The sequence below is a fragment of the Martes martes genome, assembly GCF_963455335.1.
Source record: "Martes martes genome assembly, chromosome: 16".
NCBI classification, from domain to species: Eukaryota; Metazoa; Chordata; class Mammalia; order Carnivora; family Mustelidae; genus Martes; species Martes martes.
The window spans coordinates 22,874,129-22,888,759 of record NC_137904.1 but is presented as its reverse complement, the minus strand read 5'-3'; the positions used below and the strand labels follow the sequence as shown (position 1 = coordinate 22,888,759).

At 56.8% G+C, this 14,631-nt stretch overlaps 1 protein-coding gene across 5 annotated transcripts in view; it reads right to left on the bottom strand.

The window, feature by feature from the left end:
• MYO18A (myosin XVIIIA) overlaps positions 1–14,631 on the bottom strand; it is a 94,622-nt gene that overhangs the window by 45,015 nt on the left and 34,976 nt on the right. For all 5 annotated transcript variants that reach the window (XM_080826223.1, XM_080826226.1, XM_080826225.1 and 2 more), the window contains exons 3-5: positions 900–987; positions 586–692; positions 300–476 (exon numbers count right to left, since the gene is read on the bottom strand). In XM_080826223.1, the coding sequence (XP_080682349.1) occupies positions 300–476; positions 586–692; positions 900–987 (372 nt within the window). The remainder of the gene's footprint in view (positions 1–299; positions 477–585; positions 693–899; positions 988–14,631) is intronic.

Here is a 14,631-nt window from a genome sequence, read left to right as displayed (position 1 = left end):
CCTTTCTGGGCCTTTTACTGCCAGGGGGCTGAGGGACTCTGAGGCTAAGGCCATGCGTGGAAATGCAGATTCTAGCCCAATTCTGGCCTCTGTTGGAGAGGGAGAGGGCCTCATGTCCTCTGTAGGGAGAGGGCCTCATGTCCCCCCACCCTGAAATGACTCCTCTTTTGCCAGGTCAACTGTGAGAGCGGGCAGGAGCCCAGTGGGACGCCAAGGGGAAGGCACGGAGCTAGGGAAGGTGGGGTAGGTAGGACATGGATGGGTTGGTGAGGCAGCAATGGTAGCCTCGGTAGCCGCACCTTCTCGGAGTACACGGCGGGGGCCCCCCGGGGGCTGAGGACGAGCAGGCTGGGGCCAGCATACGTGTGCAGCAGGCTCGCACCATAGCGCTGGCGCAGCGTGTGGAGGACGCTGGACTCATTGAGGTAGACCAGCGAAGCCAGGTCTTCCAGACGGTCACAGGAGGGAGCATTAGCCTGTGTGACAGGACAGGCAGGCAGATACTGAAGACGCAGAACCTGCCTGCACCGCCAGTGGACAGGCCCGTCCTGCCCAGACCCCTTCCTGTGCCCTCCACCCGCAAACCTTCTCCACATCATCCTCATCGACATCCAAGATGGCACCGTCATGGTCCAGCTTCACGCGCACCTTCCCTTCTGGCAAGCTGAGCTCCTCAGATTTGAGCTGACTGCCTGCAGAGCGGGGACAGACAGTCAGACACAAGCCTGGGGACCTCTGCCACCCTCTCTGGGCCCTCTGGGGTCTTGCCTCCTCCCCGCCCTATCATGGGGCTCTCCTCACTCATCACCCAGGCCTCACCAGACCCAGAAGGCACACCCGGCCCTGAAAACTGAGAGGCCCACCCGGGCGTTCTGTTCCCTGGGCAGCTCCAGACTCACCCATCGAGAAGCCATCCTTATGGACCAGCCACACCTTCTCTGTCTCATACCAGGCCTCCTCAGCGGCAATCTGCTCTTCTGTCTTCACCTATGGGGGTAGGGGGATAAAAAGTCAGTCCTTGTTCTGGAAAACAGAGTCAGGAGAGCAGGAGAGAGCAGACATGGGAAGGGAAGTGCTTCTGGAGGAGCATCTGGGTAAGAGGAACAGTTGGGGGGCAGAAACAGAACGGGACATCGGAGGTGTCAGAGGAAGAAGGTGGGGAAGCCAGGGGATGGGGTGTGGTCCTGAGGAGCCCTGAGGACAAGGACACAGAGTCAGGGACCATGCTAGCCTTGAGAGTCTAGAAGGACGGGGACACTCCGAACGCGAGCCCGGAAGACACAGACCACAAAAAAGCAAACCAGGTGCCACCTTCGGCTACCCTCTTCCCCACTTCCCTGTGGAGCCTGTAGGGTTGGTGTCCTGAGCCCGCACACCACCCCCTGGGCCACCGCCCACTGCTACTGTGACCTCTCATGCCCAGCTTCTGCCTTCAGCCCACCAACAGGCCCTCCTTCACTAAGCTGGGAAAGGGTGCTTGCTTCCTCAAGCCCCGAGGAAAGAAGTGTCTGCTGTATTGCAACACGAGCTGCGGGTCCTGAATCCTAGCCTCGGCCTGGCCTTCCCTTCAGAGGATGCGCCCCTGGAGGCACATGCCAGCCTTTCCACTCCTGCCTCGTGCCTCCTCAGAAGGACAGGCGAAGGCCATGCAAGGGCATGAAATAGCACGGCCCCATACGTGGGGGGAGGAGGCTGGGAAGGACAAGGGAAAGGCTTGCGTGCCATGCGGATGGGCAGTGGAGTGGCTGTGAGCCACAGTCAGTCTCTGAGAGGAGACGTGAGACTGAGGCGCAGACACTGCTTTGTGTCACTGAGCTCCTGGGTGAGGGATGGGGAAGGACAAGGAAACATAATAAGTCTTTTCTTTGTCACATTTCTTGGAGCTGAAAGAAAAAGAGGTCGGGTTCTACTCCCGGGTTGGGTCCTGGCTTCACGTAAACCCCTCTCCCTTGCTGATGGCGCTTCTGTGTTCAAGAGAGAGCAGCCTGGACTACACGGGACCCCTGGCTCTGGGAATCATGGCCAGTGAAACCACCCTTCAAACAGGAAGACTGCTATGGGGCCAGCAACATTTTAAATTGTTAAATGAAAACATTTTAAAAAAAGGAAAAGCTAATTCTTTATTATTTGAAGAAATGTGACTTTGTAAAAAAAAATCACAATGTTTTATTCATTTTTTTTCAAATCACATGATATAGGTGAAAACCTTTGTCTCGAATGGAAACGTTTTATGGTGTTCGGAACCCGACAAACTAGGTGGACGTCAAAGGGTCGGGTGGGGCCTTAATCCTTTAGAATGAATTCAAAACTACATTTCCCAGACTGGCCAGCAGGTGGAGCCACAGCACGCCACATCCTCACTGGGACTGCGGGTAGGAGGTGGGAGGGGCTCAGCCTCTTTGCTTTCTCTAGCCAGAAGTGAGCAGAATTGAAACCCCTAGAAACCAACACTCTTGCTAGGCTCTTGGGCTCCAGTGGTTAAAAACCATGTGCCACAAGGCCAGACTTGAGTGGTGACATCCCGTCTAGATGCTCCCCAGGGGCCTGACATAGAACTGCCCCATCTCAAACTTTGGGCATCGCCTCCTCCAAGGATACCCCACCCCCCACCCCCCAGACACTGGGTGGGAGCCAGAAGGGGAAAGAGGCCTTACACTCCAGCACGAGGCCCGAGCACAGACGCCAGCCCAGGTACAGGCCAGGGGTGGCGGGTGGTCGCTGGAGGAAGTGGAGGGCTCCTGAGGGGGGCAGGAGCACCCTACCTGGCTGTGGGCAGGAGAGGCGGCCTCAGGGTCCAGCTGACAGCAGCAAGCAAAGAAGAGAGAGAGAGAGAGAGAAAGAGGGGTGAAGACAAGCAGACCGTTGGCATGTCCCCTTCAGCAAGCACTCTGGATCATGTGGGTGGGCTCTCTCTGGCTGCCCAGGGTGCAGGGTGGAGGTTGGAAGAGTTCAGGGGCCAGGATGGGAAGCTGGCCTGGGCAGGTGAACTGTGCCCAGTCCAGGAGGGACCAGACCCGGAAGGAGAGGCCCAGCCTGGCGAAGATAGCTGTTACCATCAGAAGTCTCGGAGAAGACGTTCTGCTAAGTCACTCACTGTGGCCTGGGCAGGAGTATGTCACTCTGCCTCAGGCCACAGTCTCCCCTGGGTGGGATGTCCAGTGCGCCCTGAACTAGGCTCTTTTATGAGCTTGTCAGGCCAGGCTACCTCCCCACACCCAGGGCCTGGGCCCCTTGGGTGGCTCTGGCCTTATCTCCAGATCAGCCAGTGCCCTGGAGATAAGTGGTCCCCTGGAGCCAGCAGACCCCAGAACAGGGCTGTCCCTGTCCTCCAAACACAAACAAAGGTGCCACACCCAGTACCAAGGCTGTCCTTCAGGGCTGCCACCCCTGCGCAGAACGCCACAGAACAAGTCTCAGAACAAGAACACTAGCAGCCCCAAGTCTAGGACCTCTTCCTCAATCCCCCATTGTACCCTTGCCCCACTCGCAGGTAGGCACACTGTCCCATGGCAAGCAGAGGCACCGTCCCACCGGGGCCACCTGCCCATGAACCAAGGGACTGTGGGCAGACCCTGGGGCCGGACTTCACCTGTCTCTGTTTGTTTACTTAAAGACCTTTCTGAAGAGGAAGTGAAGTCAGCCAGGCCTTGGGCCTTGCCTATAAGGAATAAGCAAGGAGTTAAGAGGCCCCAAATGGGCCTGGAGAGCCAGTGCATCAAAAGAGGGGAGCATGAGCTCCCTGCCTCACCAGCCACCAGGCCCTGGCACCAAGCCACAGCCTCCAGGGCAAGAGGATGGGGCCGGAGGAAGAGGCTGGATCCTCAGCCAAGAGGGATCCCCTTGGCTGTCCCCTTTCATGGGCACAGGGCTCTGGGTCCCCTCGAGGAACAGGCCTCACCACTCAGACTCTCTAGAGAGCCCTTCTCTTATTTCTTCAGGTGAGAAGGCCACATGAGGGCCCCTAGGCTGCCACGGAGCCATCCTTCCATAATCAGATGCTCCCCCCAACACCCCCCCCCGACACCCACAGTCTGGCTGCCAGCCTCGGCACAGAGGAGCACCAGGGCCTGGGGAACCATACACGAGAGGTGCCATTACAGAAGCTGTGAAGATCCTCTCAAGGCGCTGCTGGGCCTCCTCTGCGGGGGTCAGCTGGACCTCAGGGGCAGCTCCGGCCTAGGGGTTAAACCACCGTTAGTCCTGGCCTGGGGTGGGGGCCAAGTAGGGCACAGCATGCCAAGCTTGTAGCCTAGGAAGCTGCTGGGGCCCAGTGGGCAAGTGGGGTAGGGTCAGGGGGGCAAGCCAGGCAACAACTTGAGTTTTTAGACTGTCAGATGAGGAAAAAAAAGAACAGGTGCCTGGAAAGTCTGGGGTTCTTCCTTTTCACAGTCCTAACAACTTCAGCACCAGGATGGCCCTATTCCCCAATATACCCTCTGGCTCCTTCCCCTGGCCCAGGTGGCAGGTGGGTGAACTCCAGGTCAGGGCCCACCTCAGCCCCCAATTCCACCCTAGTGAGAGGGACAGGGAGCCAGAGGGAGGGCAGCCAGGCCCGGGAACAGGCACATGACACTCTCTGGCTACTTATAAGTTCTACTCAGGGGCTGACAATTTCCCTCATGGCCTGCCCATCAGGCCAAAACGCTCCTGCCAACTCTGGGGTGCCAGGAGGTGACTTCCCTGATTCCAAGGAGGCCAGCAGGGCTGGGAAGGCTGTCTCCTGCTCTTCTCTAAGTTCTGTGAAACCCAGGAAGAATGGGGTAGGGAACAAGGCAGGTTCTAGGAGGAATTCCAGGAGGAAGCAGTCAGGGAGGACCTCTAGGCTGTGCCCGACCCCCCACGCCCCCCACCCTGCGCTTCCTGCCAGAAGAGCACGAAACAGCCTAGGAGAAACAGTGGCGAAACTTGACTCCTCCCCTGCCAAACCTCATGAGGCCTCAGAAGGCTCTACAAAATAGGGAAGTTTGGAGAGAACTGTCCCTGACCAAAGGATCAGCCATGTAGGCATCACCTTCCAAGGTCCTCCCTTCTGCCTCTCAGCCTCCTGTCCCACTGAGAGGGTACTTTGTGGACAAATGGGGCCTCGGATCCAAAGTGGGCCCACTGTGCCCATTTGCTACCCAGGCATAGGGCTCAGGAATCCTGCTGCCAGAGGGAACTGCGGGCCAGGCTTGAAGAAGGTAGTGATGGCAATGATGGCATTAAAACCACCACTAAGAGCATTGCTATCTATGCCACCATCTGTGGGCACCCACCATGCCAGGGACTGGGCTCATAGCAGTGTACCATTCCTCATCTTCACAGCAACCCTTCCGACCTGGGGTTATCCCTTGCTTGCAATTCCAAAATCCAAAAGCTCCCTCTCACCCCAACAAAATATTTTTTTTCTTCTTCACTATTTTGGTGGCAAAACCTGTTTGTAGTCTGGCTCCCTGCTGAGTGAACAGTCATAGATTTTTCCTGTGAAAATATTTATGAGGGTTACAGGTTGCTGCTCATTATGTAGGATTTTCTAAAATACAAAAATCACTAACTTCCCAAACACTTCTGGCTCCAGGGGCTTCGGAGAAGGGACTGGAGACCTGTCCCGTCCCTCCTTGGCAGATGAAGGTTGAGTGATGGGACCCTGCTGAGCTCCCACACAGGGTGAGCAGCTGGGGAGGTGAACACAGGTCACCCGACTCCAGAAATTCTCTTCCTACCCTAGTGCTGACCTGATAAGACTTTGAACCTCTGCTTGGGATCCAGAGCCCCTAGTCAACACCATGCAGCCTGGTAACAGGCCCTGATCCCATGCAAGAGGGTCGAGGAATAGCGGCATGCTGGTTAGCGGGGCCCATCCCAGAGCAGAGGCCGCCGTGGGCTCTGGCATGTGGCTGAGGAAAGCCATGCAGCCCCTCCACGGGCACCTGGCCGGGCCCAGCGTCTCAGCCGCGTGGGTGTGTTGATGAGGTGTGGGAAGGCTGGCTGTGAGCGTGCCTGGCCCTCCCGCAAGGGTGGTCGGGCGCATGGGAGGTTAGTGACACACTGGGGTACCTCCTGTTGCACGTCAAGGGCCGGTGACTTGGAGGGCGGCAATCCAGGGAGGTTCGACTTCGGGCCGGTGGAGACTGGGACCACCAGCTCTCCTGGTGGGGCTGGGGAACTCTGCTTCTCTGGGATTTCGGTTTTGGCTGGGGAGCCTGGCTCCTGGCTGGAGGGCTTGTCCCCTTTCCCTGGAGACTGCCTGCCACGGGGCTTGTGGTCCTTGCCCTTGCCCCGAGACATCAGGCTCCGTAGGCCCACGGAGAGCTCGTCCTTGGCTGCCTCCTTCTTTGTGTCAGGCTTAGGTGGGGCAGGGGGAGGCGGAGGAGGCGGGGGAGGTGGTGGCTTGGGACCGGGTGCCGCCTTCTCTCCCCTCTTGCCTCGAGCTGGGTGCTCCGGGGATCGGACCCCTCTACTTGAAGGCTCCTTGGCACTCCCAGGCTCCTCGCCAGGCAGCACCTTGCTCACCACCTTCCTAACCGCATTTGCCACTCTCTTCCGGGACAGGCCCTGGGCCTCCTCGCTTGGGCCTTCTGCAGAGGCAGCCCCTGGGCCATTCATGGCGAGTGTGGGTGCAGGGCTCTTGGCTCTCTGGGAGGTCTCTGAGGGTACAGGGCTGGTGGAAGGCTGAGGACTCCTAGATGGGCCACTGCTGTCCTTGGAGCTGCCCTCTGGCTGGTCACACAAATACAGGCAGACATTAGCATCAGCCTTTGTGTCCCTGCCCACCCCGTGCAGAGGAAGGGAGAGGTGCGACTTCAGGCCTTGTCCTGGAATAGACCTTCCATCCATCCAGAGCTCAAAGAAGCTCTCACCAGGAAGCCCTCAGTCCATCTTCCAGATGGTACAACTGCACCTATGAGTTTGGCTTCTCTCTCACACAAAGCACAAGCAGGTACTGCTGTCACCTGCTGTCTACCCTCGAGCCTTAGCACAGGGCCATGAGATGCCAGCAGAGTGCCCAGAGGCCCCTGCTCTGTCCCAGACTCACTGGTCTACGTCAGGGCAGCAACCAAGCCCCAGCCCAGGTGAGCCCAAACACAGCAGAGAGAGCACGGAGAGGCCAGACCACCAATTCCCACCATCAATCCTAGGTCTCATTCTGGGGCCTCCTGCCTCTGGTCCCCAGTCTATCACTGTGCTTTCTGGGCAGTCAGACCCCAAACCTACCCATCCCAGCAAAAACAGCGCTCAGGGGGCAATTCCTGGCCCCAGGATGGGCTGAGCTCCTCCTGCTCCTCTGGTTCGTGGCCATTGTCCACGGCTCACCTGCACTTGCAGTGGCTGCGGAGACCAGTGCAGGCCCGAGAAGCTTCCACCCCGGCCTGCTTTCTGCAGTTTTCCTCCTGCAAACCTCCCCAGGCCTGGAGGCCTCCCAGCTCCCAGAGTACGTGTACAGAATGACAGGACGAAGAGGAGGCAGCTGGGGCCCATGGAGGGTCACACTGAAGTGGCCATAGATCACCCTGCCCTAGAGCTGGGGCCCTGGCTCAGCCAGCCTCTGGGCACCCGACGGGCGTATGCTGGCACACACTGCCCGATGCACCCACCCTTCCCCCAACACTGTTGGCAAACGTCTGCAGTCCCAAGGGACAGCCACTGGGGAAAGCCAGGCTGGCTAATAGCAGGGCAGAGTTTTCTGCAAAGCCAGCCCCATTGGCTTGGTGAGCATGGTCAACCCCCGGGGGGGCTCCTTGCTGGTCAGGCAGAGCCCTGCCACTCAGGGGTCATGCTTGAGTCCCTGTTCCCCAAAACAACGACCTTGGTTCTAGGGTGCCCCTGGGCTCTGGGCCCTGCAAGTCTGGCTATCATCTCTGCTGGGATGCGGGAAGACGCTCAGGGCGGGCAGCCCTCTGACTGCCACAGAGAGAGGCTGCCCCACATCCTGAGCAGAGCTGAGCCAAGTCACCTCAGCCGCTTGTGGCCCTGTTGCAGGGGTGGGGAGAGGAGGGCTGGAAGGTGCCTCTCCCTCAACCTCTTGGACCAGGAGTGCACTGCGGCATGCCAGGGCCCTGTGGAGCTGGCTCCTGGCCCCAGCTGCCAGCTCCTACCCCTTCCTCCTCCTCTTCTGGCTTTCCTCCCATCCCCCCAGCCAAAGATGGCAGTGACAATGATGGTAACCGCTGGCACTCGTGCAGGGTTTACCCTGTGCCAGGAAGTCCTGAGGGTACTTCATGTGTGATTTTTCATAAATGACCTGGATACTCCAAGGCCCCTCCCACACACGTATCTCAAACACTTCTCCTTTGAAATCACAAGCTCGCCCTGCGGGGTTAACTATAGATCAGTTGGAAGCCACAAGGTTTGATCCAACCTCCATCCAAGGAAGCGGGGCAGCTGGGACAGGCACCACCCAGGGTGACGAAGCACGGAGCTGCTTTGTGACCCGGCTCTGGCCCAGAGCCCCCCCACACTCCCACCCCCTGAGCCAGCTGCGGTCCTCTCCTAACTCCACATCTTCAGACCCGGCTATTCTGGAACCATCTCTCCCCTCTCTTGCCTGAAATGAGTCCAGGGTCTCTATCTCAAGGCCAAATGACCTGGGGGAGAATCGGGGGGCCCTGGGCAGCTGAAACCTGCCTCTGGGTCACCCGTGCCAAGCAGCTGATGGGGTCTCGGGAAGAGAGAGAACAGCTGCAGTGAAATCCCTCCCCAGGCTGGTCTTGTGCTGCCCAGAGCGGGACGAAGAGTCCCAACAGCTGAGCTCTCATTTGGTGCTCCCCGATCTCAGAGTTCGCACACCTAGGCCTCTCCGGCACCCCCCCAAGGGTTCAGGAAGCAAGAACTAAAGGTAAAAACAAAAGAAAGGGGGTCGGAGGAGGTCTCCAAAGCCCCTCGGGGTTCCTATGTCCTCCATGCACCCCAAGTTGGCATCACACATGCTGCACTTTCTTCCTTGTCAGTGGCATTCCCTCTGGCCACCCCAGACAGGGCACCCCGCCGGGCCTAACTGATCCTGGGAGCTGCCTCGTGGAGGAGGCCAGGGCAGGCGGGCACACCCACCCGGGGACACGCACACAGGAGGCGGGGGTTGGGGGGGCTCAGAGAAGCACTTACAGCCCCTTCCTCCTTGCCAGGAGGGCCAGGCTTCGGCAGGGTTTTGTCCTCCTCTTTAACCTGGGGGAGCAGACAAAGAAGTCACTCGCAGGGCAGGGCGGGGAAGCTGAGCATCAAAAGCACAGGAGGCAAACCTCCAAGGAGACCCCCTCCCTAGGAGGCAGAGGTCCCGTGTATTCAGGAGTACTGGGGTGAAGGACATGAGTGACTGACAGCCTGCGCTGGAGTCCAAACTGTCCAGTGACAACTTCAAGAGTGAGTAGTCTCCACGGTTGCAGGGGGTGGGGGAACCCTGGCCTCAGTCCCCAGTCACGTGTCCCACTTGGGCTGTTTAAAGAGAGTGCCGTCATGGCCTTGGTTACGGGGTGGACGGAAAGATCCAGATCACTCAACTCATACTAAATGACAAGAGTCATTCCTGGCTCAGACAAGGGGTGGTCTGAACAAGAGTCCCCTGACCTAGTGACTAAGGAGGAGGGAATGACCCCAGTGCGGGGGCCCTGCTGGGAGGAGACTGCTCCCAGGCTGGCTCCAACTGGCTTTGAGGTCCCTGTGACACCCCCCAGCCCGGAGCCCAAACACCTTCCCAGCCAGACAGCTCCAGACAGACAGAGCTCCATCTGGAGGCAGGACAGGAGACATAGGCGAAGATTCAGGAGGCCAGACATTTTGCCAACTCCAGACCCACAAAACTGTCAACTATGCAGCCAAGGGAGGGAACCCCGAGGTTAGGGGCACAGTGTAGAGGAAGGAAAGATGCCCTCTGGCTGCTCCGGCCAGGGGGGCTGTGCTCAGCCTATGCGCTAGCTGGCCTATGTCAGAGGAGAGGAGCCGAGTTGGGAAAACGGCAGCCACCATGCTGTATCTGGAAAAAGAAGAGACACGGTGGGTACTCTGATGGTCCCTTCAGTACTGAGATTGGCTAGGGACAGACCTAGAGGGGCCAGGCCTCAGTCTGAATGAGCTCTCTGCCCGCCCTGCACTAGCATCTCTCCCTCCAAAAGCTCAGATGGTCCTAGTGGATTTCGTTTCTCTTCTTTCCCCAGTCACTTGGGACGATGGGGAAAAGGCAGGTCTGGGAGAAGTGCTGGCCATCTTCAGCATGCCTTTCTTTCCCGGAACGGTGGGGGTGGGTGGGGGTGGGTGTCCTGGCAGGAGTCCTTGATTCCTAGTGGAAAAGATCCTTGATAACTCGTCCAGAATCACATTAATTATCCACCTGGTGGTGGTGGGGCAGGGGACACTCTCCATTTGTCACCAGGGTCCTTTGCTACATTTGAGCTCTGATTAGCAGCGCCTAGGGCACTGACCAGCAGGATGGCCGCTGAAGTTTTAAAGCCGTGTCTTATCTATAAATCTATTTTCAACTGGCTGAAGCTTCAAAGTTAGTTCACACTGTTACGGCCACAGGGAAAATGGCAATTATTCCTTGGAGTGGGGTCTACTGCCTTAGATTGGGGCAGATAAAGGGAAGGGAAGGGCGGGAGAGGGAATGAGGAGGGGTGGCAGAGTCCAGGTCTGCGCCTGCTGCCCCCCACCAATGTCCATCACTCACACCCCCCACGTCCCCCCCACACCCCCAGGGGTCACACCATGCATTAGCTCCTGAGCACAGAGGTCAGAGAAACGTCAAGTCTCACAAACCACACAGACTTGCTCATGACTGCACGCAGTGCTGTTAGCTCAGGCTCAGGGATGGCCCAGATTCCAAGTCCACTCCGCGTCCCTCACCCGCTCCAATTCTGTCCTCCCTCTGGGAATGCGAGCTGGGGACCCCAAGCGTCCCACCCAGTGGAGGAGCGCTGGGGGCAACACTGGCCGCCCCCCGAAATGTCTGGGACACCAGGCAGGGCTCTGAGCTCAGCTCTGGATTTAGCCTGAGGCTGACTCACTGGCCCCCCCCGCCCCCCCCAACCAAGGGCTCTGTCTGTCATAGGTCATTGCCCAGCTGGGGACTGCGCACCACACAAAGGCATGCCCAGGGCTGCCGCCTGAATCACCCTCTGGAACCCAGGCAGACAGCTGGCCTGGCTCCAGACTCTTGGCTCCTGTCCTTCTTACCCACCACAGTCCCCAGACTCGGAGAGACACAGTTCCAGAGGCCTCTGAGCCGAGGCCGTTCCCAGCGGCCCCTCCACAGCAAACCACGTTCCCAGGGGTGAGCCAGAGCAGCAGTGGGGAGGGAAGGGTGTGGAGGGGTTAACTTAGATGGGCACCAGTGGGACAAAAGGCAGCTCAGCCTACCAGAGGTGGAGCTCAGAGAAAGAACATGACTCAGCGCAGAAGCCCATCCAAAGAGAAGAGTGAGTTATCGCGCCCCGCCCCGGTCATTCTCCCCAGCCCCCTGGTACACACACATGCGCTAGGCCATATCTAGCTCCCAGAGCTCTATTGCCCACAAGCCAGACTCCTGCCTGCACACACCATGCCAAGCACATAGGAAAAGCACAAGGATTCTGAGACCCAACTTTCCTTTTGCTCCCAGAAGGCGAACCTTGATGAAAAGGCCATGGCGCCGAAGGAAGCCTGCACCCAGGGTCAGAGCAGACGCAGGGGTGGGCAGGGTGGCTCAGGGAATCCGAGTCTTCCTAAAGGCCACGACCTGCTGGGACAAACACCTTGGGCAACAGGGAACAGGCGGGAGGAATGGGGGAGGGGGGGACAGATGGCAAAGCCCAGATATCAGAGGAGGAACAGCGAATAAACACTGGAGGAAAGAGACGGCAAGGTGGGGTACAGACCATGGAACTTCCTGCCCTTGGAAGCTGTGTGTCCTTGAATAAGCCAGCTCACCTCTCTGGGCCTGTCTGTAGAATTAGGGGATGGACTAGGGTAGATAATGGCTAAAGTCCTTTCCAGGTCTGCACACCAGGGGTCTGGTAGGGAGAGGCACTCTAGCCCTCCATTGCAATAACCCGAGGTACATGCCCGTGAAGGTATTAGCAAAGCTTCTCCAGGACTCTTCACCTTCTTTGCCTTCTACCTGCCATACATCACTACCCTCCAGGGGCAGGAGGTCTGGAGAACGGTAAAGCCGCCCCATTGATGGGTGAGAAATGAGAATGGGTGCTCCAGGGAAGCAACAGGCAGAATCAGCCTCTTCCCAGGGAGCGGTTTCGTCCAAAGAATCTGTTCAGTTCAGTGGAGTTTAAGAACAGGTTCATTCTAATTACTGCTTTCTGATGAATGACTGGTGAAAAATCAGAGAATTATTTTTAACGTGCTTTATTGACTTGTCTATTTTCTTATCCTGTTCATACACGAGACTTTGTTTAATTATTTAATTCATCTGGTCTTTGATCTCCTGTGCGTGCAGGGAGGAGCCCCTGCATCCCAGGCGGTGAGGACACCAGGCCGTTCACACCTGGGCCTGACACTCTGTCCCAGCTCTTTCTGAGGAATTCCGCTCTGAATGCAAATACAGGGTTCTCCCTGAAGGGAATTCTCTCTCTGGCTTTTGTGAGGAATCGCCTGGCTCTTTCTCCTCTCTTCGTTATCACTGGCTTTTAAAGATTTCAAAGATTTGCTTAGGACGCAGAATAACCTATCGCACACGCCAACACAGAAGAGGTGAGGAACTCAGCCCCAAAGATGGTGGCAATGTCTTCACCGCAGTCACGGTGGTCACTTCCAGAGCTGGGCACAAATGGCTCTGTGCAGCGAGGGGGCCCGGGTCTTTCCTTCCTGACCTGCTCCCTCTAGGGATTTCAGCCGTTTCTGACAACCTCCTTCATGACTGAATATGGAACATCTATAAGGTGATGGGCCCTGTAAAAGTATTTAACACATACTTTGAACTGTAAGTCTTACAACAGCCTCACGACATAGGATTTATTGTTCTTCTCATCTTACTCATGAGGAAAAAGACTCGGAATGAGATGAGGCCTCAAAGCTATTAAGTGGTAGAGCTAGGATTTGAACCCAAGTCACTCTGACTGCAGAGCTCCCTTAGAGGCCTACCTCTTCTGCAGGGCCAGGCCAGGTCAGAGGGGCTGAGTCAACTTTAGGAGCCAACTCTGGTTAACCTACTGTGTTACTGTCAGCGTTCAGGAGGTCTCCAGAGGTCTGGGTCCAGCTGAGGCATGGAGTGACAGTGAGGCATTTGCTAGTGTTCAATGTGCCTGGATAATTTCTAGACTTGCAAAGGGAGACCCCACCACAATCCTGCCCCTCGGAGGCTCCGACCCCCTCTCCGACCACCCTCTCAGGTACTTTTGGCCTTGTCTCCCTTTTTTAAAGAAAGATTTATTTATGTTAGAGAGATAGAGAGTGTTGGGGGAGGGGTGGAGGGAGAGAGAAACAAGCAGACTCCGCCCTGAGTGGGGAGCTTAATGTGGGGCTTGAAATCATGACTCTGAGATCGGGACCTGAGCTGAGAAACCAAGAGTCAGACGCTTAACCAACTGTGCCACTCAGGCGTCCGTCTCGCCTCTTCTCTTGAGGGAAGGGAAGAGAGACCAGTGCTCACTGAACACCTGCAATGAGCCAGGCACAGCGGCGGGCCCTTCACACCACCTCCTTACTTCATCCTCCCAAAAACCCACTTTCTAGAGGGTAAGGGCCTCACTGAGGGCCCCAGAGCTAGCCAGCAGCCACACTGGGATTCAGGGCGTGAGGTGTCTGTGTGTCCACAGCGTTTCCTGGACTGTGGTTTCCTTGTGGGCAGGACACGATGTTACCCATCATCCTGGGGGCACTTAATAAATACACGTTTGCCGCATGACAGTGTGGCAACGGGGGTTCTTCGGCAAACGTCTCATTCCCATCTGGTCTCTTCCCCCAACTGTAAACTGAGGAGAATAACATTTGCCAATCCTGATTCCCAGGGATGAGGGGAACACAAGGGAGGGACATGCTCTAAACTTAGCAACAATAACTAGTACACTCGATGCCACGGGGTGGGAGGGGAGGGCGGGGACACTCTGAAATTGCTGAGTAGCTCTTTGGGAAGGAACAGGAGCCATAAAATGCATCACCCTTTGGCTCTAGCCATCCCATCTTCAGGAATGTCTAAGCAATGAGCTGATTTAAAGCAAGGCAGAGAAAGAAAAAACCCACAAACCCACAGAGAGACTTTTCAAGATGCACTCTATGTAGGAGCCCCAACCTGGAAACCACCCAAATCCTAGCATTAGGGAAGGGATAGGTGAGCTATGGTACTTGGACCCATGCATTGTTATGTCACCATTTAAACTAACAAATGTGTGACCACCGTCACTGTGGGGAAAACTCCACCTAAGATAATATCAAACAAAGAAACTAGGACAGAAATAGCGTGCAAACAGTGATCATCGTCATCTTGTAAATTGTGTAAATTAGACACAACAGAGACATTTGGTATTTATTTTGTTATGTATTTGTTACTTACTGCTTATTTCTATTGTAAAGAGGGCTAAATAGTCCATAAAAAAGAAAAAGCAGAGGAGATAATAGCTGAGAGCATTTGTTCTCCAAGAGGAGACATCCAAGAAATGTGCTCGGGGACCCATCGATGCTCAGCCTGGGAAGGCTTCCAGCACTCAGGGGGCTGGACCAGGCTGCATTTTAGCC